This window comes from Strigops habroptila, chromosome 4, assembly GCF_004027225.2.
Source record: "Strigops habroptila isolate Jane chromosome 4, bStrHab1.2.pri, whole genome shotgun sequence".
NCBI lineage: Eukaryota > Metazoa > Chordata > Aves > Psittaciformes > Psittacidae > Strigops > Strigops habroptila.
The window spans coordinates 2,215,122-2,240,736 of NC_046358.1; the positions used below are offsets into that span (position 1 = coordinate 2,215,122).

At 52.0% G+C, this 25,615-nt stretch overlaps 1 protein-coding gene across 3 annotated transcripts in view; it reads right to left on the reverse strand.

The window, feature by feature from the left end:
• The window catches only part of KDM2A (lysine demethylase 2A), a 48,756-nt gene that overhangs the window by 11,580 nt on the left and 11,561 nt on the right, over positions 1-25,615 (reverse strand). Inside the window, exons 4-13 of one of the 3 annotated variants that reach the window (XM_030481507.1) lie at positions 16,705-16,843; positions 14,645-14,723; positions 13,275-13,321; positions 12,742-12,920; positions 11,247-11,353; positions 10,610-10,703; positions 9,090-9,243; positions 7,463-7,578; positions 6,393-6,519; positions 4,572-4,993 (exon numbers count right to left, since the gene is read on the reverse strand). In XM_030481507.1, the coding sequence (XP_030337367.1) occupies positions 4,572-4,993; positions 6,393-6,519; positions 7,463-7,578; positions 9,090-9,243; positions 10,610-10,703; positions 11,247-11,353; positions 12,742-12,920; positions 13,275-13,321; positions 14,645-14,723; positions 16,705-16,843 (1,464 nt within the window). Of the gene's footprint in view, positions 1-8; positions 565-4,571; positions 5,048-6,392; positions 6,520-7,462; positions 7,579-9,089; positions 9,244-10,609; positions 10,704-11,246; positions 11,354-12,741; positions 12,921-13,274; positions 13,322-14,644; positions 14,724-16,704; positions 16,844-25,615 lie in introns of those variants that run through there. The other 2 variants (XM_030481506.1, XM_030481508.1) reach the window with 2 other exon arrangements.

Genomic DNA, 25,615 nt, shown 5'->3' on the forward strand with positions numbered 1-25,615 from the left:
TGCCTGACCTTGCGCCTCTGGAGCTGCCGTGACTCCGGGGTGAAGTTTGCCGAGCCCTCTTTGTTCCGGGTGTCCCCCCTCAACACAGACCCCTCTAGGGGCTGGTTCAGTCCGAGTGGCCCCAAGCAGGACCCCCGGTCTTGGAGGACATGGCTGGGGGAGCAGCGATACCCCCAGCCCTGAGCACTGTTGGTTCCTGCGGGGCTCCGGCAGCCGCCCCGGCAACCGCGTGTTCCTCCGGAGCCTTTGGGCAGCAGCAGCGGCAGCTTCCTGAGCTTGAAACAATGCTGCTGCGTCACCCACATGCGGTTCCCAGCAATGCTTTGCAACGGGAAGATGGCAGAAGAGAGAGGAGGAAAAAAAAAAGAAGAGCCAACGTACGAGCACAGAGGGCAGAGCCGTTCTGCTGCAGAGCCGGGAGGGGCCGGCACGGCCGGCTGGCGCCCCGCCGATTGGCGCAGGGACATGGGTGCTGGAGCCCACCTCCATCCCTCGCCACCAGCCCCGAGCCCAGGACATGGCTCCCCAGGGCAAGGGGAAAGCGTGGCCAAGAGCTTGGACACCGGCTCTCATTCCCAGACACCCCCCCCCCCACCACCACCACCAGCACTGCCTTTCTTTTGTCTTCTCCGAGGTGGTTTTTTGGGGGGTTTCTGGTGGAAGCGGAAGCTGCACGGAGAGAGGAGTGGGGTGAGTGGGGAGAAAGGGGTTGTAAGTGAAAGCGTGGGGGGGATCAGTCCTTTGGAAGGTGGGGGCTGCAGGGACTGCACCCATCCTGGATGGACGAACCTTCCTCGACAAACATCCCATTGGCCAAGTTTGGGAGCTGCTGTAGTCCCAAAGCCACCAGTGACCTAACCACTAGAGGGGGACACCCCACACTGGGTGACATAAAGTCTCCCCAACCATCACCCAGCTCCAGCTCCACACCACAATTCAAATGGAGGGAAGTCTGGAAATGAAGTAAGCTGCCCAAGGCAGCATTGGAGAACAGCGGCTGCTCCCATTCCTGATCCAGCCAAAGCATCTCCAGCAACTCCAGCTCATCTTTCCTGCCTCCAGATACATTGACCAGGTACCTGGGTCCAGACTGTCACCATCTGAGCTACCAACACCACCCACAGGCTCTCTGCAGACCAGTGCTGCTGTGCCACCAAGGGGGAACCTTCTTAGCACAGCTCAAAGGCCATCCTGACCTTCCTCATCCATCCCTGATGGAATTGACCCCCATTCCTCATGAAATCCTCCCTGTATCCCATTGCCCTGCAGCAAATGGGGACGGCACACGCTCTCCTCATGACCGCAGAGAAGGAGCAGGGTGCTTGCTCCTCCCAAGGGTGCTCATCGGTGCTGTTACATCCCCTGGGCTTCAGCAAGCTGACATGTTCACCTCTTCTCCTAGACATGAGCACATGGAGAAACAAACTGTACTGGGAAAGCCAATTCCAGCTGGAGGATTGACTGGGGCAGGGAAAGGAGAGCAGGAAGCACAGGGAATGCTTCAGGCAGATGTGACCCACAGGAGGAGCAGATGAGGAGAGCAACGTGCGTTTGCAGAGGAGTGAGAAGATGTCTATGATCACGGGGAGACCCAACACACCAGAGGCACGTATGTGGGCAATGCCACATTAGAGGCTTTAAGATGAGGTCCTGGAGACCCCAAAGCACTTCTGGGAGAGGCTCTTCTAGCTTGGTGCTCCACCACCTCCATGCAGAGCCCAGATAGAACCCGTCTGTGACAGTTACCGAGGCCTCAGGGCTTGGTGGCACTGCAGCAAGAGAACGGTTCAAACATGGGCTCAGCTCCCAAGACCTCAGCAGGTCCTACCCTCATGAACCACCCCCCTCTTCTGATGTCTAAGTGATGGAAACCAGCACACCCCAAGAAGCGATGGACAGGAACAATCAAGAGACAACAGGACCTCTCAGAAGTTCCCTCTCTGCCAATGATCTTTCTGATGGCCCCAGTGCAGACCACGCACAGAAGCACCACCAGATGCATGGAGGTTTTCCAGCAAGACTTCGGTGCCTCAAAGCAACGTGTCACAACCTCATTTTGCAAGGGCAGATCTTCTCCTGAGGCAGTGCTGGAGCATTTTTGACTTCTGCTGGCCCTCCCATTTAAGCCACTGGAGAGCATCTCTCAGTCCACCCAGTTCATGATGTGGTGATGTGGAGTCACCAGAAGCTTTCCAAGGCAAAGCTAGAAGCAGCAGAGGTGGCAACACGCTCTTCCTATTCAAGATGCCTGATGCAGCCCTTTCTAGGATGGGTTTAGAGTGTCAGCAGATGGACAATCCCTCCTGCCATGGAACTAGAAGCACATCTTTGTCACATCCAAAGTATTACATCCCACCATGTGATGGCTCCAGGCTCAACTCATGACAGGATACAGAAGTGTGTTTCTTCGTGTGACCCAACAGAGACATCCTGGAGTCGTGACCACGCACAGGAGGCTGTGGGAAAGGGAAGCATCTTCCTGGCCTGTGACCTGCATGTCTGAGCTCTGTGATGAAGAAACACCATGTTCTGATCCTGAAACCCTTCCACAACACAGCATCTAACTGGACGCTTGTAGGGACAGCAGTGAAGCTGGTGAGCACTGAGAATACACTGATTCTGTGCTTCTCTAGAGCAGGTCTTTCCCAAAATCCTCATTCGAGGTCCATTGATGACCTCACCTGGTGAGATGGAGGGGTTGGAAGAGTACCTGGTGCAGATCAGTGGCCTCAGAGTCAGGCTAAGACGCTGTGGGGAACATAGAGCTTCCATTTAGCTTGAACCACTGACCATGGAGTAGGGTCTAGTTGTCTTCTAGCACATAAAGAGATGAACAGAAGGGATCCAAGCCTGGGGTGCAGCACGAAGGATCCTACATGGATTATGTCTCCCAGGAGCTGCAAGGAAAGGGAGGAACACCCGAACAAGCCCAGAGAAGGGAAGGGTTGTGCTTAAACACAGCCATGGTAGGACTGTGCTCTGCGAGAGTCAGCTACAGCTCTGCAAGGACACAAGAGCTATTAGAAGGAAGCTTCCAAAAGAAATCTGACTGGAATAGGATTCATCATGAGCTATGGATGCATAGATGGAAATTCCACACCTCTTGCTTGGTAACAGCTTGTCCTGCCTTAAAAAAATAGAATAACTAAAGATGGTGTTCTCCAGACAAACTGTTGATACTGAAAGTCAGACCTTCACTCATTGGGCTTTTCAGTGACCAGACCAACTATAAAAGGTTTAGCTACAAATGTCTTACTCCCCTTCCAGGTTTTAGAAGCCAACCTCTATTTGCCACTTCCATCCCCTCTAAGGAAAATGCAAGTTTTGAAGGCAGAGGTTTGCTGTAGCTTGACAAACTTGTCCTGTTTTTCAGCAGACTGGTGAAGGATCTTGACGCCCTGAGGATGCTCCATAGCACAGGCTTTACCTGGGAGGCTGCTGGTCCTGAGGGACAGAGTCCTGCAGCTCAGGATCCTTCTGAACCTCAGAGAACAGCTTTAAGGTGCAAGTCCTTCAGAGAAGCTGTTTGCTCTGACCACACTGCAGGGCCTGTCACCCACAGCTCGGCTGTGAGCTACAACCAGACACAGGGGCTGGTGAGTCACACCGAAACCACAGGCACATCCATCAGCTCCACAACACAAGTCTTAAAACCCAGCTGAACGCTGACAACCTTGAATGCTCTGCCTTCAAAACACCCAACGCACCCCATCAGCCTCCCTGTTTCAGTCCAAGAAGGGTGAAACACAGCTCAAAGCTTGAGTTTCTCCAGAGCTTCATATGGTTCACAGCAGGGCTGAGGCCACCACACTGCAGTGGCTCAGAAACACACGTGTTGAGTACTTGAGGAAGCCACAGGAAACCAGAAGTGCAGCCCCCCAACAGCATCTGCTCACACTTCTTCAACCAAGCTCTACCAGAGCACACAACCTTGGGACCCCAAAGCTGCACCCATTGCTCCAAACACAGCACAGCACTGGATTTACCACACAAAACTATCAGGAGACAGCACTTGGAACCAAGAAACACAATGGCAATGACCAGGATACACCCATGGCTGTGTCTGGATGTCAGCTCTGGTACAGGCAAGCAGCTGAATGGATAGAGCACCACCAGCAATGAAGGGAGAAGGTGGTAACTGTGGTTTGAGGGACTAAAATGGATTTCTGGGGGAGAGTGAGGCTGATGTTCTCACCTTGCTGCTGAAAGGGCTGAAACACCAAAGCCTCTGGAGGCAGCTCAACAGGTTTGGCAGATACAGCTCATGGTGTAAAGCAGGATGGAGAGAGAACTGGACACAAACAAGCACTCTTGCACTGACACCCATAAGGGACACAGAGAGCCCCACAGGAGTCTCAGCCACGCTGCCCCTGCTAGCCCTGACCCAAAATCCAAGCCATGGGTGTCCCTCAGCATCAACCGGTGCAACATAAACCTCATAGATAGGAAGAAGAGGACACCAAGCCTGCAGACACATCACCCCCTTATCCCAGGACAGCGAGGTAAGGCCAGGATCAATCCCAGCACCCTGGCAACCACGAGGAACTTGCATCCCCATCACACCTCCCTACCTTGACGTCAGCGATGAGAGCATCCTCATCCTCAATGCCGGTGGGAACACACTTCTTGTGCAGGGGGAGTGATTCCAGCTTGTCCACGAGGCAGCGCAGCCCCTCCAGCTCAAACTGGGTCAGATGCACCTTCCTGCTCTTGCGTGGGCTGCCTCCATTGGGATCACAGGCCTGGCCGTTCTGGGAGCCCCGGCTGGAGTCGGAAGAGTCTATAGAAGGGGTCTTCTTCAGACCTGGCAGGCTGCTCCGGCAGCTCTTGCCCAGTTCATCATAGTCCACATTGGCACCGTTGGCAATGGGGCTGGTGAGAATGGACCTCCTTGTGACCGGTCGCCTGGGTTCCTTCCCTGCTGCATCCTCATCCTCTTCCTCCTCCTCTTCCTCTTCCATGTTTACCGAGTCCGAGGAGCTCAGCTCCATATCTGCCATGATGGAGCAAGAGTGAGAGAAGAGCACAGTGGCCAGAGGACGTGTTTCTAGAGGATTCCTCCAAGCAACCAGAGATGTTGGAGCAACAGATACATATGGGACAAAGCGGGATGAAAGGATGGGACATGAAGCAGCTGGAAAAGAACAGCTAAAACCCTTTCCCATTCCTGGCTCGTTTTGTGGGAAGGTGAGGCACAGGACATAGGAAAACATCCAAGAATAGGAGGCAGCAACGCCCTAGCTTGGATTTCATAGAATACTGGAATGGTTTGGGTTGGAAGGGACCTTAAAGATCATCTAGTCCAACCCATGGGCAGGGGCATCTTCTGCTGTATCAGGTTGCTTGAAGCCCCGTCCAACCTGATTTGCTCCGGAGAGCTTGGGATCTGCAGCTACCTGGTCCTGAGTGACTCGAGACCTTGATCCTGCCCTCATGATGGGAGAAAGAGGATGTGGACTTTAACCAGTTGACTGCAAGGTCTCTGAGCCTGATAAAACACCTTCCTCTGACAGGCTCTCTTGCTCCCTTCCTCTCAGCTCTCTGCACTAGTTCCCACTTCGCACTGCTCAGTGGTAGAGCAAAGGTGATGAAGGTGCTGGAGATCTCCAGGAAGGAAGAGGACAGAAACAGCTTTTCCCAAACCAAGTGCTGAGGGGGATCTCCAGAGACCCACAGGGAAAGGACAAGAGCTGGGAGCTGTGTCCCTCTGCTGCAGGCCCTTGGATAGAAATCAAAAGGCCCAAAGAGGCTGTAGCTGTGAGGAGAGGTGCCCTGGGGTCAGTATTTACAGCTTCTGAGGGGAGTGAGGACAGATTGGCTTCAAGAGCCTTGTGTGGAGGCTCAGGCCCTGCCTGCCTTGGCTGTAAGGAAGCCAAATATTCCTTTTGCAAGAGACTCCCTGCACAAATAACTCTGACAGTGTTTTAAACTCTGTGTGCAGGAAGGTCCTGATCAGCCAGAGAGCATTACTGCCCTGCAGCCCACAGCACAGTGGTGGGGACTGCAACTTCCCTCCACCTCTTCTGTTAAAGGCTTTGTGTGTACCAGCAAGGCCAGGAACTTGTGTGCTGGTTTAACACAAGCAAAAGAACCTGGCCTGTTGCAAAGGAGGAAGCAAAACTGGCTGGTTTGACTTCTTGTTCAGAGGGAAAGAAAGAAATGGCACCTCCTTTGGCCAAGTCTGCAACGTCCTCTCACTGCAGCAAAGAGTGACAAGGGAGGAAATACCCACAGAAACACCTTGTGAAATTGAGGAAGTGATGGTCTCAAAGTGAGTCTTCCCCTGCCCAGCACCCTTCTGAGCCAGCCAGCACCCCTGCAGGAGGGTGCTGGGGTGCTTTGATACAAGTGAGAAGGAATAAGGGCTAGATGGTCAATGCAGGGGGGCTTACCCATACTGAGTGACTCCTTCTGGAAGTCCTTGGTGAGATGTGAGCGGCTGGTGATGCAGTAGACATAGCGCTCCAGCACGTACCAACACATCTCATAATAGAAGGGATAACGAAACTTATTTGGGACCTGCAGAAGAGGAGAGCAAAAAGGGATTGGCTCAAGCCTCCTCCACCACCAGGCAGCACAGAGATAGCTCTTATTTATTACTGCTGCCTCAAACCAGACCGATCGCCTCCTGAGAGACAGGAAACGCATGTACATGTGTAACAGCATCATTCATCCTTCTGGCAGCCTGATGTAATTCTCTTTGCAGGAGGATATTATCACCAGGCAGAGCAGAGACCAGGCACTACTCACTTGCAAGCCATTAACATTTCATTTCTCTTTGTTAGGGTTGCAGCTCTTCCCCCACAGACCTGCTCATCAGTACAAGAAGAAGTGGCAGAGTGCCACAAAAGGTTTCAGCTGAAGGGAAGAGGTTCAAGGCCTCTTCCCAAATCCCAGCACAGCATCTGACAGTGCTTGTATAGAGGGAAAGGGTTGGTCTATGCAGAGGTTTAATCAAGCTCAGTTATTTAGCAATCAGGGCTCTGTCACATCTGTCACAACATTCACATGCTGGCAGAAGATGCTCCTGACCCTGCTGCTGTCCTCACCTTCCTGAGGCTACTCAGGTGGTGGAGCAGGCACGTGCTCCATCATCCTGTGTGTCAGCTGCTCTGGATGATGGTCTGACATCTGCGTGCTAACCCACACTGCTGCAGCACCCTGAATTGCTTTGGAGAAGCCATCACTGTCCATCACAGCCCATGAGTGCCCTGAAGCCTCTTGGCACAGCAGGACCCATGTCTCCAGAAGAAGCAAGCAAGAACACCCACTTGCCAACAGCGTTCTCTGCTCCAGACCTGTACATTTAGGAGGCTTGGACATTATGCTTACAGACAGCTGGAGCTGGAGCCATCTCTCCCAGGGTGAGATGACTTGTCTGCCTGCAGATCATTGCTCTTGGCTGCACCCTTCCCACCACCCCAGGAGCTCAGGTCCTCCCAGCTCTCCCACAGGTTCTTACCCGTGTCCGGTCTTCGATGCTGTAGATCCGGAGCTGCATAGGGATGTTGAAGCTGTGTAAGAAGTTGCCTCCAAAAACCAGTGTGTCCATTGGAGTGTACACAGCATGGATCCAACCTTGGAGAGAAAGTAGAGCTTGAAGAATCCTGGGGGAGGTCAAGGTCTCACAATTGACAGTCCCTAATTCAGACACTGCTGCACCCCTCACTGCTGAAATACTCAATACCAGCTCACTTGACCCCTCTAGGAGCTAGATGCAGGCTTGTACTCAAGCACCTCAATACACCTATGGATCTGTCCTCACATCCTCCTGAGGTGGCCCATGTGCCTGTATCCACCTCCTGTCCAATGCTTTTTGTCATCCTGGTATCTCTGGGAAGTTGTTTCCTAATTGTACTAGGCCTAAGAACACCAGCAACAAGGAAAACAGTCTGCCAAAGGCTGTTCAACAATTAAAACACCTTCAAAGCAACACAAGTTCCACCTCTTGTTATCTCCAAGGCCAAGCAATCCAGCCAAGCCCAACGTTTTGGGAATTCCAGCACTGGTTTCCTTAAGGCACTCAATTCAAAAGAAGTGCCAGTTGTGGTAACAGGACTCAAATGAGCAACTTCTACAATCCCTGGGGTTTTCTGTTCCTGGTCCTGCTGTAAGCTCCCGCACAGCTTATCCCTGCACTGCTCTTGGAGATGAAACAGGGTTACAGCAGCCTTTGACATCTGAGACAGTTGTATGGACACAATAAGCTGGGGCTCCAACAATCCTTCTCTCAACAAGGGGGTATTCCCTGGTGCAAGCACAGCGTGTGACAGACATCCCAGATCTCCATCCCAGGTTCTAAAAGGTCATTCCTTGCAACCAACCAACTTGAGCTGCTCTTTCATCTGCCTCATCTCTCCTGCCTTTGCTCTTTGCTAGCACAGCACTGCACTAACTGTGCATGCAGATAGTGCTGATGCCCTCCAGTTATCCTGCTTCCTAAGCCAAGTCAGGCTAAAGGTTTCTCTTCACTCTTAAGAGTATTCCCACTCCCAACCTCAGTCTCCTTGCCCAAGCCCTCTGCAAAGCAGTTACCTGCAAGTCTCTCCATGTTATTGCTTCCCAGCTCCCTGCTGGGTTTCAGTGTTTCCCAGCATCCTATTTTCTAGCTATATGCTTTTCGGTCCTCCCATCTCCAGTACATGCAAACTGTTCCATTGTCTTTCCTCGTGTCCAGAGCAGCCACCTTGCTCCTTAAACTCCCACACTGGCTCCCTTCCTTGCTTCACAACTGGACTAGAACTGTACAGTGATCTCACAAGATGTGAGGATGAGGAAGCTGAGGAGCTGGGCTGCCTTGGGCACCATTCTGCATGTCAACACAAAAGGCTCTGGGAAAGCCTCCTTTAATGACTGATCCAGAGTGATGTGAGCCAGCCACAGCTTTCCTGTCGCTTGGGCTGAATCCCCAATGCCACGACAGGCATGTTTGGGAGCTGGCAAGCAAGAGGATGGAGCCACGTCACATCTCCCTCTCCCAGTTCCACAGGAGAAGGAAGCTAAATCCCGCCTCTTCCCATTTTGTATCCTAGGAGTTTCCTGCCACAACCCTGGCAAAGGCCAGGAGGGACCTGCCCACCCTGTGGTACCTGAGGGGATGACAAACGTGTAGCCCTGCTTGAGCTCGATGCGCTGGCACTCTGACACTCTGTCCCCAAGGAAAATGTCTCCCTGCTTCCCTGAGAGAAGCCAGTTTTCGTAGAGCTCCAGGTTCTGGGGTGTAGGAGGGATCAGCCAGAAGATCTGCAGATGAAGACAACACGTGTATGTAAGTTATAACATAAATAACAGCTACTGACTAGCCCCTGCTTCTTCCAAACCTGCCCTGCTCCCTTCTCCAGACATCTAAATCTGTTCTTCCCCCCACCACAGAGGATTCAAATCCACAGAAATTCCCAATAAAGTGACCTGAACACATGTCCCATTGGAGAGGGCAAGCTGCTGAGCAAGGTCTTTCCTGACCTGACTCACTGAGCATCACATGTAGGCTGAGCTTGGGACGCTTTGTAAGGTTTTATTTCCATCAGTGTTAAGAGAAAGAGCCCACCAAAGACACCAGAGCATTAGAGACAAAGGAGATAAATTTACCTGTGTGTTTCTGCCATGTTAGTAAGAGCTACAACTGAACTAGAGATTTAAACCTGTCTGGATCCGGGCAATGCAGGCAGCAAGTGAGATATTCATCCCCAACTAAGCTCTTCAGAAACTGCAAGGAAAGGGGGGTGAAAAGCCCACATTGTTCAGGTGGGGCAGAGTTTGCTGCTGCCCCATCCCTGGCAGTGTTCAAGGCCAGGTTGGACACAGGGGCTCGGAGCAACCTGCTCTAGTGGAAGGTGTCCCAAGGGGGTTGGGACTGGACGAGCTTTAAGCTCCCTTCCAACCCAAACCATTCCATGATTGTATGAAATCCCTGACCAGTTATTAACTGGAAGACACCCATCAGGGATCAAACATCGCACTCAGATGAAGTTTGCAACCAGACAGACTCAAACTCAATGGAGCCTGGGGTTTGGTTTTAGTGTCTTGTGCTGAGCTTAGCTCCAGGAAGCGACTCCAGCTCAAACCTGACACGGTTTCAGAGCTGCTTCTCACCAGAAACCATTCAAGCGCTTTGCAGTGAAGACCCAGTAACCTTCAGTTCAAATGTTTCTGCTTTTGTAGTCACTTCATGTTTTAAGGGGACCCCTCACATATATGTTGGCTATTTAAACTTAGCTTTAGGAGAGGCTCCCATCCATCTTTAATTACCTTTCTTCAGCTTTTTGCTGCTCTCAGTGTGTTATTTGTGCCACACCAAGGGGTGATCAGCCATGAAGCCAAACCACCTCTCAGAAGCCAAGGCACTGGATGAATTGGGTTATTCTACTCAGTGTATTTAGCCCTTTATAAGGTTGTCTTGGCATCATCCCTACACCACAGGTTTTCAGCCTGTGCCTGGTGGACCTCTGAGTGCCTGAACTACTTCCAAGAAGCACAGATAAACCAGTTTAGAATGGAAAGACTTCAATTTGCTGCCTGGGACCTGCATCCTCAAGGATCAACAAGAGAATACACTAAAAGCCACTCTCCTAAAGTATCTGTAACTTTCAAACAGGGTCTGTCCTCCTACCTTTCCCCCTCGGTGGATGTGGTACCACACAGAAGTGCCACCAAAGTCCACGTGGAAGTCTGTGTAGCAGCCCTTGACACTCATCAGACAGTATCTGGTGGAAAACAAGATGAGGATAAGGTGAAACGAGTGGTGAGCCACATTTTAGAGCAGGTAAAACATATCCAAAAGGAATGGGCTGCCCAAACCCAGACTCACAGCAGTGCCAGCAGACAATTACTGCAGTGCTAAGCACTTCAGCTGCAGGAAGGTGGTGGTTTGCAGGAGAGCTCACTTTGCAGTTATATCACATCCCCACACAAAGATGTAAATCCAGGCAACACGAGAGCTTCCATCCTCACACATCTGCAGCTCTAGAAACCCCCTGTCACAGGCCTGTGGGGCAGGATGGGCAATGCCCAGCAGCTGAGCTGGCTCCAGATGTTTCAAGGTGGTGAGCACCAGGAGTGACACCCTTCCACACATCATTTGTTAGGGGCTTAAATAAGTGACTGCAGCGTCCCTGTGAGTGTCACCCACTGAAACAGACTGTTCCTCCCTCTTCCCCTTGGTACAAACCACTTCTCCCTCGGGCAGTTCTCTTGCAAGAGATGCTTTGCAGCCTGCCACCACTGGAACAGCTCAGGAAGTCACTTACTTCTGCACCTTTGGATACTGCATCTCCAGGATGGCGTTTGTAGACTCTGTCTGACTCTCCTTCAGGTGCCTGGGCCACATGTTATCAACCCAGTCAATCAAATCCACCTGCAGCAGGAAAGGTGGAGACATGAGTGAAGATGAAAGGGGAACTGTAATCCCTTTTGATACCCTCCCAGGCTCTCCTAGAAGCTCAAATACCTATTTGCCTGCCTGGTAGACCCACAACTCATGTGCAGGGCTGCACCCAGCAACCTTCCCCATGGCACTGGTGCAATCCCACACATAAAGCACTTTAGGACCAGTTGCTTTGATGCCAGTTGCTGTACAGTGACCCTCTGGCTTCACACAAGCAGCAAACACCACAGCAAGATATCAAGCATGGTACTGGGATGCTGGTCTTCTACTTTGGGGCTAAGCAGGAACTGGTATACATTGGGGATACATAAAACCATGCTGGGCAGCATCTGCCGGGGTGGGATTCAAGTCACTGAGCTTCAGGACAGCACCAGAGCAGGCAGAGATGTCCAGGCTCCCTCTACAGTTAACAGAGAGAAGTGAACAGCCCTATAGAGCTGCCCCTTCCTCTCCACTGACTGCAGGGGGAGTTCAGGATCCCTGTTTTCCCTCTGTCAAACTGCTTCCTGCCCACTTCCAGCTCACCTCCAATCTTGGCCTCCTCTGCCCACAAGAGATTTAAGCACCAGAAACCCTCCCTGCCACACCACACAACCCTCTGCTGTCCCAGCTGAACACAGGGTTGGCTCTTAACGGGACCATGGTTTCCAAACACCAAGGAAACCTCAAAGCTCAACCAGCATCCAGCTTTAGCTGCTCTCCCCGAATGCAGCTGAGCTCTGCTGTCCTATTTAGGTGCATGCATTATGGAAGATCACCCTTGCTCTGCACCTCTCTCTGGCCACAACAGAGCTGATCACTGCTGCAGGGTGCAGGAGAGGGCTCCACACCAAGCATCAGTGAACAGCATAGAAGGTAGGCCCAAGACTGAATGACAGCCAAGGGCTTGGCAGGCAGTGGAACTGGCTAAGTGGGAGAGGCTGGAAGCCAGCATCCCTGTCCTGTTCCCAGTGCTCACTGTGGCTGAGCACCAATCTGACCTCTCTATTCAAACTGAGGTGCTTGTTCTTGATCATCAGCCAGCAGGAGCAGGTTACTTCCCTTTAATGATTCCACAGCCAGTCTATTAGTTGGTGATAGGTAATGAACAAGTCAGCTCTCTACAGAGTGACACACCAGGGACTTGACAATGGTGGCTATAGCTGAGGGTGCAAAAGGCTGGGGCTGACTGAGATCAGCTCTTGCAGCTGAGGTCCACGTCAGACACAGGATCAGCCCCAGCAGCTTCCAGAGCACAGCAGTGACATCCCTGGCTGAGCCCATGCACATTATGAGCAGCCCCTCTCCTGTATTCAATGCCAGGCTGCACCTGACCTACAGAGGCCCACAAGCACAAGGGAAGGAAGAGCCACGCTCACCGTAGCAGGTCTCTGCACCAGGTTCTCCAGTTTGGTGTGGCTGAACTCCAGGCTGATGACGTTGTAAAGTTTCTCCCTTTCAGCCTCTGGTGTTTCGTAGTAACGTGCCCACTGTGCCATGGACATCTCAATGTCCCTCTGTGTGTTCACATCCATGACATCCACCATCCGCCGGCTCCCTGCCAGGACACACAGACATCACTGGGACCATCCCTGTGCACAATGGACCATCCAGAAGAGATGCTCCAAGAGACATGAGATCCTTCCTCAAAGAACCCACCCACACCAGTGGGATGTTTTGGCCTCTCCATAACTTCATCTTCTTCCATATCCACATTGAAACTGAACCTGCTTCAGGCCAAACTGGACTCAAGCAAGTAAAAGCTGTGATCCATTGGCTCAGGCTCAACCAGCTGCATACTGGGAGAGCCACAAAACCAGACCTCCAGCTTTGATATACCCAGTGACTCTCCTCATCCCTCCCCATCTGCCCAGGGCACCCCCGAGGGGCGCTGTGGTCCCCGGACACTTACCAACGCACAGCCGCACATCATTCACGCTGAAGTCCGGGTCTGGCATCCTGCAGGACAAACACCTTGCTAAAACATCATGAAATGCTTCTGGTTGCAGACCTTTCCCACCTCTAAACCCACTATTAGCACCCTGAAGATGCTACTGGGCTTCTTTTCCTCTTGGGTGCGGGTGAAGAGCATGAAACTGGGGTGAAACACAGGGCCCCAACTCCTGGCTAAGGAAGCAGATTTGGGAATAGGATACACCATCTCCAGAGCACGGGCTGTTGTAATGGTTCCTGGCAAATGGTCAAGCAGGGTTTGAGCTAAGCAATCCCAGCTCTCATTTGAAAGACTGCTCCTATGAGTTATCCCAACATACAGAGCACAGCCAGACCCGCACAAGCGGTGTATTTCACTGACACAGCAGAACTCCTCTCCCTGTTTGTACTGGCACACTTATCTGTACAAACACAGGCAGAATGGGCAGGCAGCCATTCAAGCAGCTCTTGACCCAGAGAAATCACCAAAAGCTCAGAGGAAATCCAGGTTCACCCACGCTGGAATCCTCGGGATCAAATCCCTGCCCTTCCAAACTACCCGGTTGCTAAACCTGAGCCTGGCACCGTTTCCTACCCAAGTCACCCCATTACAGCACCTCATGCACTGGGTGAGATGCTGCCCATCAATCCACAGCCAGGTGAGGAAGTTAAGAGCAGTGTTGATGACACTGGCTCTGACAAAGCCTAATTTATCCCTCTAACCTTCACATTCAAACCCAAACCCCACTGACCCAGCAGAAAGGCCAGATCGGATCAGATTTGGGGTTTTATTTAAAGCCAGCTGTAATGTTCGATAGTATTACCTGCCTTGAAACTACATCTACCACCCCATAGTGTATTTATATGAACATCATAAAACCAGCACAAAGCCTTGCTTTACACTCCAAGCACAGCTTTACACTCCAAGCTGTAAACTTTGATTGACTCTATAGCAAGAGACAGAGATGGCAGTTTAGAAGTAACCACATTGGATAAATCAGGTTGGAATTGCTGGAAAATGCCAGAAATACTACAAATTGCTAGACTCTGGCAATAGATGCTGTATTAGTAGGAAAGGAACACCCAGCCAGATGTTGCATCAGAGCAGCAGTGGGACTTTCCAGGCATTTAGTTGCATTGTGATCACCTACAGCCAACTCAGCCCCCTAAGTCCAAACAGATTGGTAAGAACAGGATAACTGAGGTGGAAGATACTTCTCGCTGCAGGTAAAGAACAGTGTGGACAGGACATAGTCATAACAACTTGGTTTCAGATCCAGCCACCAGGATCAGATCCCATATAATGTGGGGAGAAGCAGGAAATGAGGCTGGATTAATCCTAACACTTACTTTATCCCCAAGCCATCGGAGCTCCTGAAGATGAGAGGGTCCCTCAGGCCACCCCTCTGGATGTATTCAACTGTGAAGTCTGTGAGAAACAAAAGGGAAGGTGTTAGGGGAGATTCCTTCAGAGGACTATAGACAGACTGAGGTTAGAAAGGATCTCTGGAGCTCTCTACTCCAACCCTGCTCCCAGCAAGCTGAACTCAGACTCAGATGAGGTTGTTTAGAGCAGTTGAGAGCTGAGAACCTCCTCCTATCTCTGTGACAAGGCTCCCCAGCAAAACAAAGTGTTGTTCCTTGCTATTTCTACACTCTTTGGAGATCCTGGAACTCCTTTGAGGCAGTTCTGTGAGCAGCATGGTGTGTGCTACTGACAAACCTCAAACAGACCCTCTAAAGAGGAGGGAATTTGCTCCAACAAGCAGCACCAGACAGGGGAACAGCATGGATTTTGGTCCTCGTTTCCCCAAGCAGTTCTGAGCCAAGAGATGCCTTGAAGAAATGCTCCTCCCTCACGGTAAATGCATGTGAGGGACACACTGGCTGTGTGATGAAAAGACATCCCACTGAGCCATATGTGTGCTGAAAGAAAGGGGAGAGATCCCACAGAGCCTTTGAATTAAGCATCTAGTAGACATGTGGCTGCAATTACAGGTGCTGACCCAGGCAAACCCTCTTGCTCCTGGCTGCCATGTGTCCCAGCAGGCCTGCAGATGGGCTCCTTGCCCTCCAGACTGAGGGGATTCCATACCATTCCCCACACGTGCTCCCTGTTACAGCTCCCCCAGACCAAGGGCTTGGCAGGCTTGAGCCAATCCTCCATCAATACTTTCATAGAATCATAGAATAGAATAGTAAGGGTTGGAAAGGACCTTAAGATCACCCAGTTCCAACCCCCTGCCATGGGCAGGGACACCTCGCACTAAACCATGTGGCCCAAGGCTCTGTTCAACCTGGCCTTGAACACCGCCAGGGATGGAGCATCCACAACCTCCCTGGGCAACCCATTCCAGTGCTTCACCACCCTCACTGTAAAGAACTTCTTCCTTATATCTAACCTAAACTTCCCCTGTTTCAGTTTGAACCCATCACCCCTTGTCCTACCACTCCAGTCCCTGATGAAGGTCCCTCTCCAGCATCCTTGTAGCCCCCTTCAGACACTGGAAGCTGCTCTGAGGTCTCCACGCAGCTTCTCTTCTCCAGGCTGAACAGCCCCAACTCTCTCAGCCTGTCTTCGTACGGGAGCTGCTCCAGCCCTCTTATCATCCTCGTGGCCCTCCTCTGGACTCGCTCCAACAGCTCCATGTCCTTTTTATGTTGAGGACACCAGAACTGTACGCAGTACTCCAAGTGAGGTCTCACGAGAGCAGAGTAGAGGGGCAGGATCACCTCCTTCGACCTGCTGGTCACGCTTCTTTTGATGCAGCCCAGGATACGTTTGGCTTTCTGGGCTGCAAGCGCACACTGAAGCCGGCTCATGTTAAGCTTCTCATCAACCAACACCCCCAAGTCCTTCTCCTCAGGCTGCTCTGAATCTCTTCTCTGCCCAGCCTGTAGCAGTGCCTGGGATTGCCCCGACCCCAGTGTAGGACCTTACACTTGGCTTGGTTAAACTTCATAAGGTTGGCATCGGCCCACCTCACAAGCGTGTCAAGGTCCCTCTGGATACACCTCATACCACCTTCAAACTGCCTGGGGACTGCACAGGATTTGGGGGAAAGCAGGTAGAAACATCCCCCACCACTTCAGTTATGGAAGTAAAGTGGTTTCCAAGCACAGAACTGGTGTGAACAGCAGTTTTCCCAACTTTATAGAAAGATGGGAAGTAAAAGGTAGCGAAACAGAGGAAAGGATTTAGGATTTCATTTCAACTGCCTTGTAACCACCCTTCCAGTTGGCAGCCAGGGAGGCTCTGGGTGTAGTCAGATGCACAAGAGCACATCCAACTGTGAGCACCGCTTTCTACAGAAGGCTCAGGGAAAGGTCACCTCACACCATGGAGAAGCAGCCAACCACAGCAGCTTGTACTTACTGACAGCACCAGCACAGCCTGTCCCAAGACAAACCTTTGCCTTCCATGAAGACCACGAAGGTGGAGTTAAACTTGTTGGTGGACAGCTTCTCCTCGAGGTCAAATGTCCTCTTGCCTTCAATCTCATCATCAGAGATGCCATCATCCTCGTAACGCCGCCTCATCGTGCCACGCTGAGGAGAGAACAGAGCAGGAGGTAAGAGAGAGGGACCAGGAGGGACAACCAGAGCCTCTGGGGGAGCCCTTGATCCTTGCTTCTGCTCCCAGAGAAGAGATCCTGGATGATATTATCCACTAGTTCTGCTCCAAAAGCACCGTTGGGATCAGTTTGCAAGAAGGATGTGCCAGAGATGATCTATTTAAGCAATGTCTGTGCTGGCTCCAAAACATGCCACTGAAACATCAAGTTTGCTCCTCCTCCAACCAACAGATTTGTGCAAGTTGGGCTGTATGAGAGACAGATAATTCATTCCCAATGAGCGCTAACACAGAAACATGGGAGGAGAGGGAATAGTTCAGTGTAACTGGGGTAAAGAAAGAAGGATGTTACCCATTTTTACAGGTGCATCAGTATTTGCTGCACTGGAGGGGAATGTAAACCCCTGTCCCAATGCCAAGTGATAAAGGAAGGGGTTTATGCTGAAGACATTTCCCAAGTTTTCATCTCTGGTTATGCTTGTACACAGAATTTGATTTATTCCTTGTTTGTGTGTGTGGGAGCAGCAGGAGGGGAAATAACCCTTTTCTTACAGGGTCTCTAAGTACATCTGCACTGGGATTCCTGACAGACATCCTCTTCCAGCAATCCTGGATCTGGAAGGAATTACTGTCCCCAGCTGTTTGCCACCCCTCCATGCTTCCTTTGTGGGAATGCTCCCTAAATCCCCTCAGATAAAAGCGAACCTGGTCTGAATTAGCCAAGTTGCCTTCTCCCAGTTGGGGATGCTCCCACTGTAAAGCATTCACACCAACGGGGCCAGCAGACAGGCAGGGATGGGATGGGATGGGATGTAGCAGCTACTGGCACATCTGGGCCTGGAAGCTGGAGGCAGCAGCATGGTGGCACTGGGAGCAGGGTCACATCCCACCAACAGCCATGGACCATGATGCTGGGCTGGCAAAATTCACCATCACTACTAAGGTGACCAGTGTGCACACTGAATCCCGGACTGGTTTGGGTTGGAAGGGAGCTTAAAGCTCACCCAGTTCCAACCCCCTGCCATGGGCAGGGACACCTTCCACTAGAGCAGGTTGCTCCAAGCCCCTGTGTCCAACCTGGCCTTGAACACTGCCAGGGATGGGGCAGCCACAGCTTCTCTGGGCACCCTGTGCCAGCGCCTCAGCACCCTCACAGGGAAGAGCTTCTTATATCCAACCCTCCCTGCATCACAGTCCCTGCACAACCTCCCCTCTCACTGCCTGGAGTGTTTGATAGCTCATTTCTTCCTTCTTTTAGGGTCTCCTGATGAAAGCTTTTGCATGGGTGAGGGTTTCTTTTGCCCCCATCCCTGCTTGGCCTCCCTCCCCTTCCCTTTAACCCCTGCTCCTGCTCCCCCAAACCCATCACAGCTACAGTAAGTGCATCAAACACAGCCGGTATCAACCATCCATCAGTCCAATCACTACATCGCTTTGCTGGTCCCTCTCTTCCTCCCTGTGAGGGCGCTGAGGCCCTGGCACAGGGTGCCCAGAGAAGCTGTGGCTGCCCCATCCCTGGCAGTGTTCAAGGCCAGGTTGGACACAGGGGCTTGGAGCAACCTGCTCTAGTGGAAGGTGTCCCTGCCCGTGGCAGGGGGTTGGAGCTGGAGGAGCTTTAAGCTCCCTTCCAACCCAAACCAGTCTGTGGCTCTTTTTAGCCTTACCTATTTAAACAAAACCGGTGAAGGAGAAAGGATCCTCTCATACACATGTATTGCTTTAAAGATGCTTTTAGAACTCATTAGCTCACCAGCGCAGGAGCGTGCGGGGACAACTTGAGCCTCACACTTCCAAGAAGGCTGATCAATTCACAAGTCGTTTCCCTGCCATCAAAGCAGAGCTCCTTATCTCTCCTTGCTGTTAACACCTCATTTGCTTCCCAAACCCCTTCCTAGACACCTGAGTGACATTAGGGACACAAATACCTCATCTGCAAGGCAGGAATAACGGGCTGCTACTGAGAAGGGCATCTGAGGAAGAGCCCTGAGTATCCTGAACCCAGGTCCTGCGTTGATGATGGTTAATGTGTCTTAAGCCACCCACCAAACCTGGTATTAAGGAGTATTTTCTTTCACTCTCTTCAACAACACAAAGAGAAAACTCACTTTAGTTACAGGCTTATATAAATATACAAATAAAAGACAAATAGAGGTGCTACCCATATTCCTGGGGAACACCAATGCTGGGCGCCAGGGCCATGAATCCCACTGATCCCAGCATGAATCCAGGGTCTGGAACTCCCAAACCCTCAGTCACTGCATTTAAACCGAGATGGGCTCTTTCAAGGAGATGCATCAGAGTTGGAAGTTCGGGATGTGGAGGTATTACTGGGAGAGGAGTAGCTGGTTGTGTTATATTGGAGGGTAAGCCCATTTCTAAAGCATCTTCCCTTAAAATTATCATGGAATTACTTAACTCTGCATAGTGCTTAGTTTTAAAATGAGGGGTCCTGCTCTGTACAGGATTTAGGGCCCGTTTCAAACACATTCCCCACCCAGCCAGGCACAAATCCCAGCTCCTGAGAGCATCATCCCAGCATCCTGCTCTTCTGCTGCAACCCAAAGGCTTGAGACCAAGCTTCCAGCTCCTGGAAGCAATAGGAGGAAAAAGCCTTTCCCCCCATCCCCAACCCTCACATCTCACCTCCGTGCTGCTCCTCTGAACTAGTCCAAAACGGCTGCTTGGGAAGGATGGAATGGGATGGCCATGGAAGAGCCGCATGGAGAGATGGCCATGGTGAGAATGGATGGAGCAGGTAGGCTGCTGTTAGCTGAGGGCCGTGTCCTGGGTGCTCTGGGCTCTCAGCATGGGCAGGCAGAGCTGTGCTGGCCCCACCTTTGGGGGCAGGAAGCTGCATGACTGGCTCCCATCTCTCTGGGCACCCTGTGCCAGCGCCTCAGCACCCTCACAGGGAAGAGCTTCTGCCTCAGAGCTCATCTCAATCTCCCCTCTGGCAGGTTAAAGCCATTTCCCTTGTCCTGTCCCTGCAGGCCCTTGTCCAAAGCCCCTCTCCAGGTTTCCTGGAGCCCCTTTAGGCACTGGAGCTGCTCTAAGGTCTCCCCTTCAGGAGCCTTCTCTTCTCCAGGCTGCCCCAGCCCAGCTCTCTCAGCCTGTCCCTCTGAAGAGTGCTGCAGGAGAGTGCAGAAGGCTTAGGTCATGTTGGCAAACACCTCAAGGAAACCTGATTTGCAGCTTTCCCTTTCTATTTCTATGCTTTCAGAGAAAGCAGCAGGAGCCACGGTGCTTCTCTGTGCTTGTTTGGACCCTTCGCTGTGCAGCCGAAACACGTCTCAGATCCTGCCCTGTGATGCTGTCAGACATCAGCTGCCTGTTGTGGCTCCTGCCAGGACACCTCTGCCTGCTGGTGTCACAACAGCAGCTACAGGAGGCTTCCGACTACTTTGCAAGCACACTAATAACCTTCCAGCATCACCACTTTTCACTTAGCCCATTCCCAGGCAAGGAAAACAAGGAAACAAGGCTTAGGACTGCTAGCCCCACAAGCAGTTCTCATTAGAGGATGAGCATAACGAAGTGGAGGATGCTGGGCCCTGCAGTCCATGAGTTTTACCTGCTTTGGGATCAGGCACACTGCAGGACCAGGCTGTGGTTGTGTTTTGCTCTTACTCCTACTCCAGACGCTCCGAGTTGGCAGGTTTAGGGAAAAGCAGCTCCCTTTTCCAGTGCATCCCAACTAGTCTCTTAACAACTTCTATTTGGCTCCCAAGCTGGAAGCCTCAGTGGTATTTCAGGCCACAACAGGGGTTACTGCATGGGGCTGAAACTCAGGTGCTGAGTTTAACCAGGAAGCTCTCACCTGAGGAGAGCCAGGCTGGAATGCCGCTCCAGCCACAGGGATGGTGTCTGCCTGCAGCCCTGTTTTAAGCAGATATCTCTCACAGCAAAGAGCAGCACAGGCCAGATGACAGCACTTGTTCAAGGACACTGGTGGCCTGAAAAGCTAAGCAGCAGCAAGATAAAGCACAAGTAGGCAGATAAACAACATAGTGGGGAGCCCCCTCCTGCGCTGTCACCTCGAAGAGACCCTGATGTGTCTCCATTTCCCTTCTGGGGTCCCTGATGTGCTCAAATTCCCTCATCCCAGTGGAATCTCAGCTGGCATTAGCTGGCTTGCTCCTAGTCACCATTCCAGAGCTACTGCCAGACAGGAAAGACAGGGTGACATGCAAAAGTTGTACATGGTTTGAGTATAACTAAGGCATGGATGAATAAGGATCTTCTGGAGAAGGCTCCGAGGAGCCCTTAGAGCAGCTCCAGTGCCTAAAGGGGCTCCAGGAAACCTGGAGAGGGGCTTTGGACAAGGGCCTGTAGGGACAGGCCAAGGGGAATGGCTTTAACCTGCCAGAGGGGAGGTTGAGATGAGCTCTGAGGCAGAAGCTCTTCCCTGTGAGGGTGCTGAGGCGCTGGCACAGGGTGCCCAGAGATGGCTGCCCCATCCCTGGCAGTGTTCAAGGCCAGGTTGGACACAGGGGCTTGGAGCAACCTGCTCTAGTGGAAGGTGTCCCTGCCCGTGGCAGGGGTTGGAACTGGAGGAGCTTTAAGGTCCCTTCCAACACAAACCATTCAATGATTCCATGTTCCTTGGGAACCTGCCCTGGCCTGAGACTGCTGCAGCCACACAACTGAGCTCTAACCTTGTGCAAGCTCAGCCTGGCAGCTCCCTTCCAGATTCCCATCTGGTGTGGACCCAGTTCCTGCTCTGCCAGACTGCATGCCAGCCACATCAGGCATTGTCTGTCCTTCTGGAAGTGGCACCAAGCCAGCGCAGGCTCTGGAGGGTGCAGGCCAGCTCATTTAACAGCAGTGTGACCACATGGCCAGGCCTGCTCCACATCCTGCTGGTGCCTCAGTGGATGCTGCACTCCTGGTGGGGGTACAGCATGAGGAAGAAGGCAATCCCACCAGGACTGCCAGAGCCAGGCTTTGAGGGCAGATCCCAGCCTACATGAATGTGAAGCAGATGATCTGGTCGCTCAATAACAAACCTCATGACCAAAGAAACACAACATGTTTCAGACGATGCCACTGCCATGGACTTACATTACATGGGTCAGAACTTCACTTTACTCCAGTCAGATCCATCCATGGATCTGTTTGGGGATCAGGGAACCATTCCCACTCTTTTCCCTGCTCCCATTCATAGCACAGCCTCAAGGCAAACAGAAGACAACCACGCTGCAAAGGTGTGAACACCAGGAAAGGGACAGAAACACCTTCAACTCAACTCCCTTTGCAATGGGGAAAGAGACGCAGAACATGGACGGGACCATCCAGCCAAGCAAATTCCACACTCCAATACTCCTGTCATCAGGAAGGCATCAGCCACAGCACCCCCTCCACACTCCCAGCACTGGTTCCTGTGGGCAGGGCAGAGCCTGGCCTCCTCATTTGGAGGAGAACAGGATCCCAGTCATGGCTGAGGACCCACAAGAGCTGCCACAATACAAAGAGCTCTGTCCTTAGACAACGCCTCTCGTGCGCTCGCCGGGGCTGCAGCGCTTTCATGTCATTGTTGTCTTGGGAGGGTGGGGAAAAACAACATCTCAGTGTGTGCAGAGCAGACAGGAGGAAGGAAAAGAGCTTCCAAGAGTGTGTTTTGGGAGAGGCAGCATCTGCTGGGGCTTTGGGTAGATCTCTGCAGCAGTTTTCCCCTCCTGGAGCCTGCAGCTTCCTCATGGCACACTTCACAAGCTACAGTCCCCAGAACAGGTCTCCAGATGAGGACAGATGTGGTCGGTGTCCAAGCTTAGGGGTAAGCCAAGACCCAGCTGCACAAACCCTTCCTACAGCACAAAGTTTGAGGTCTCAGCTGTTGGTTCAGCCAAGGAACTGAGTGCAACTTCCAAACAGGAGATCATTAGACATCCCCAAAACTGCCATCCGTGAGGGTGTCCCAGAGGGAGCTCAGTACCAGCAAAGCAAGGGGTAGATGTCAGGCACATCATAGAACCATGGAATGGGTTGGGTTGGAAAGGACCTTAAGATCATCCAGTTCCAACCCCCTGCCACGGGCAGGGACACCTTCCACTAGAGCAGGTTGCTCCAAGCCCCTGTGTCCAACCTGGCCTTGAACACTGCCAGGGATGGGGCAGCCACAGCTTCTCTGGGCACCCTGTGCCAGCGCCTCAGCACCCTCACAGGGAAGAACTTCCTTATCTCCAACCTGAATTTCCCCGTTTCAGTTTGAACCCATCACCCCTTGTCCTACCACTCCAGTCCCTGATGAAGGTCCCTCCCCAGCATCCTTGTAGCCCCCTTCAGCCACTGGAAGCTGCTCTGAGGTCTCCACGCAGCTTCTCTTCTCCAGGCTGAACAGCCCCAATGTTCTCAGCCTGTCTCCATACCACATTTATATACATCAGTCAGACAACCTCAGCATGAAGTAGTGATGTTTAAATATTGCTTCTTTTTCAGCTCCGAGATCTGTGTTAGGATCCAGGCATTATTCATCCTGATGAGAGTTTTACTAAGGAAGAACTGACAAGCAGTCCAAAGCCTCTCTCTGTGTCAGACAGGGTCAGGATAAAGGCAGTTTATCCATTCTCCAACACCAGCCAGCAATTCTCATCCAAGATAACTGTCCTTCCCCATTTCTGGCTCTCCTGGGAACCATTCAATTAATGTAGGAAATAGGAAGCATGAATATTAATCCTGCAGACAGCACCAGTGTTATCCCTTCTATTCTGATCCTTTCCGCTGCAGTCTCCTTCTCCCAGGGATGCCCAGGGAAGTGCTTCATGCAGCTTCTTCCAAACCCTTCCTCGGACACCTCTCTCCATCGGGAAGCACTGGAGCACAGCTACCTCTGATGGCAAAGGAACAGATAGTTGGCTGAAGAGACTCAGAAGACAAGTCTCCTGTGGGGTTTTTTTGAGAGCAGAACAAGTACAAGGTCACATCTGAAAACAGAACAAGCCGTCCTGTTGCTGCCAGGGCCTCACATATTTACAGAGTGAAACCAACAAACACCACAGAATTTTAGTCACTTCCTGTCCTGTCTGCTGCCATTCCCTCCCTCATATCCCAACATCTCCATCTCCCAGGCCCAGGAAGCTTCCTCCTGCTGTGCAACAGCTCCTACCACTTCAGGAGGCCACAGCACCTCTTGCTTTTCCTCTCCCTATACCGTGTTTCCAGAGCACTTGGCCTGGTTTGAAGCCTCCCTTATTCCTGCAGAGGAAAGATGTTGACATGAAGAATGCAGACAAGTTCCTGAACTTCCTCTTTCCAAGCTCCTTTCACTGCAGGTCCTACAACTTCTATCTGGCTCCCAGAACATGTACAGAACAGAGGAACCCACCAGTGGATCTCCCTCCTTCACGACTGAGGTTCCTCACTGGCTGCCTCCTTCCCAGCCATCCCTTTGGAGGTTTACTTCGCTGCAACACATCCAAACTGGTAATAAACCAACAAGCTCAACTCTCCTCCTTTATGAATTTAACTTCTCACATACTTCTACCACAAACAACTATGGTTCTTGTCTAAGTCCAGACCTTCAACAATCAGTGGGAAAAGGGTCCTGTTCCTCTGGGAAGGCACAAGGCAAGAGGATGGCCAAGCATGGAAGCAGCAAGGCCACCATCAGACAGACCCAGGGCAGAGCAGATGCCAGAGCCAGCACTGACCATGCACAGAAGACACTCCCTGGCAGGTATTTTCAGCTACAGCACGACGAACCAAGGCACAAAGCTTATGACATCCAATGAGCAGTGTGCCAGGTCGCTGCTTAGCTTAAGCACAAGAGCTTTTCCTTTCTATATCCCTCTCCTCCAAGCCTGCACCTCCCACTTCAGCTCCTAGGCCAGGCTCTAAGCTCTGCCCCACACAAGCACATTACCTGTGTTTCTCTCCCTTCTGTGTCTCTCCACCTTCTCCTCAGCCCCTCTTCCTCCCCAGCATAGGAAGCAATAACCAACCCACACCACCTCCTGCCTTCCGTGGGGTGCAGAGGGTCCTATAGAGATGGGCCCATATTCTGTTAACATTTGGGCTCTGCAGAGCCATTTGCTTTGCCAAACAACCACCAGTGCCCCAGAGATGATCAATGAAGTGGTCTTGGGCTCACTGATCCCCAAGCTAGGAGGTGGCACTAAAATAGGATCCAAAGAGAAGGCCGTAATCCCCCAAGCAAGAGATCCAGGACAACCTCTCAGTGGCCATACGTGTCCCAGAGCAAGCCCAGGGGCCAGCCCAATGCTAGGACAAGGTTGCAGGTGGCTTTTCAGCAGCTCTGTGTGCCCTATCCATCACTGATGACCATCTGGACAATGTGGCCATCCTAAACTAACTCTTTTCCTGCCTGGTTTCACAAGAGGAACCCAAGAACTAATCCTGGTTTAATGCCCCTCAGCATCTCCTGTCTCCTTCCAAACCTGGCAAGCAGAACTGGCATATCCCAGGTTGCACATTCCTGGACAAATACAGACTCAAAAGCACCAGGCTGAGGAGTGAACAGGATTTATGTGGAACTGGAGCCCTTCCAGGCTTCACAGCTCCAGGAGGGATTCCTATCACGAGCAGGGCTGGCAGCGGTTCAGAATGATGGAGGAGAACGCTTTGGTTTGCACTTTTGGGTTACGAAATTGGATGCACGCAAGGAGCAATAGGGCAATTGGAGCAAAGCTGACACAGGCAGCTCCACCAGGCCAAGGAGAAGTCCAGCAGCTGCTGCTAAACCACACACTGCCCAGCCCCAGAAGCAAAGCCACCAGCCAGGGGAACAGGCT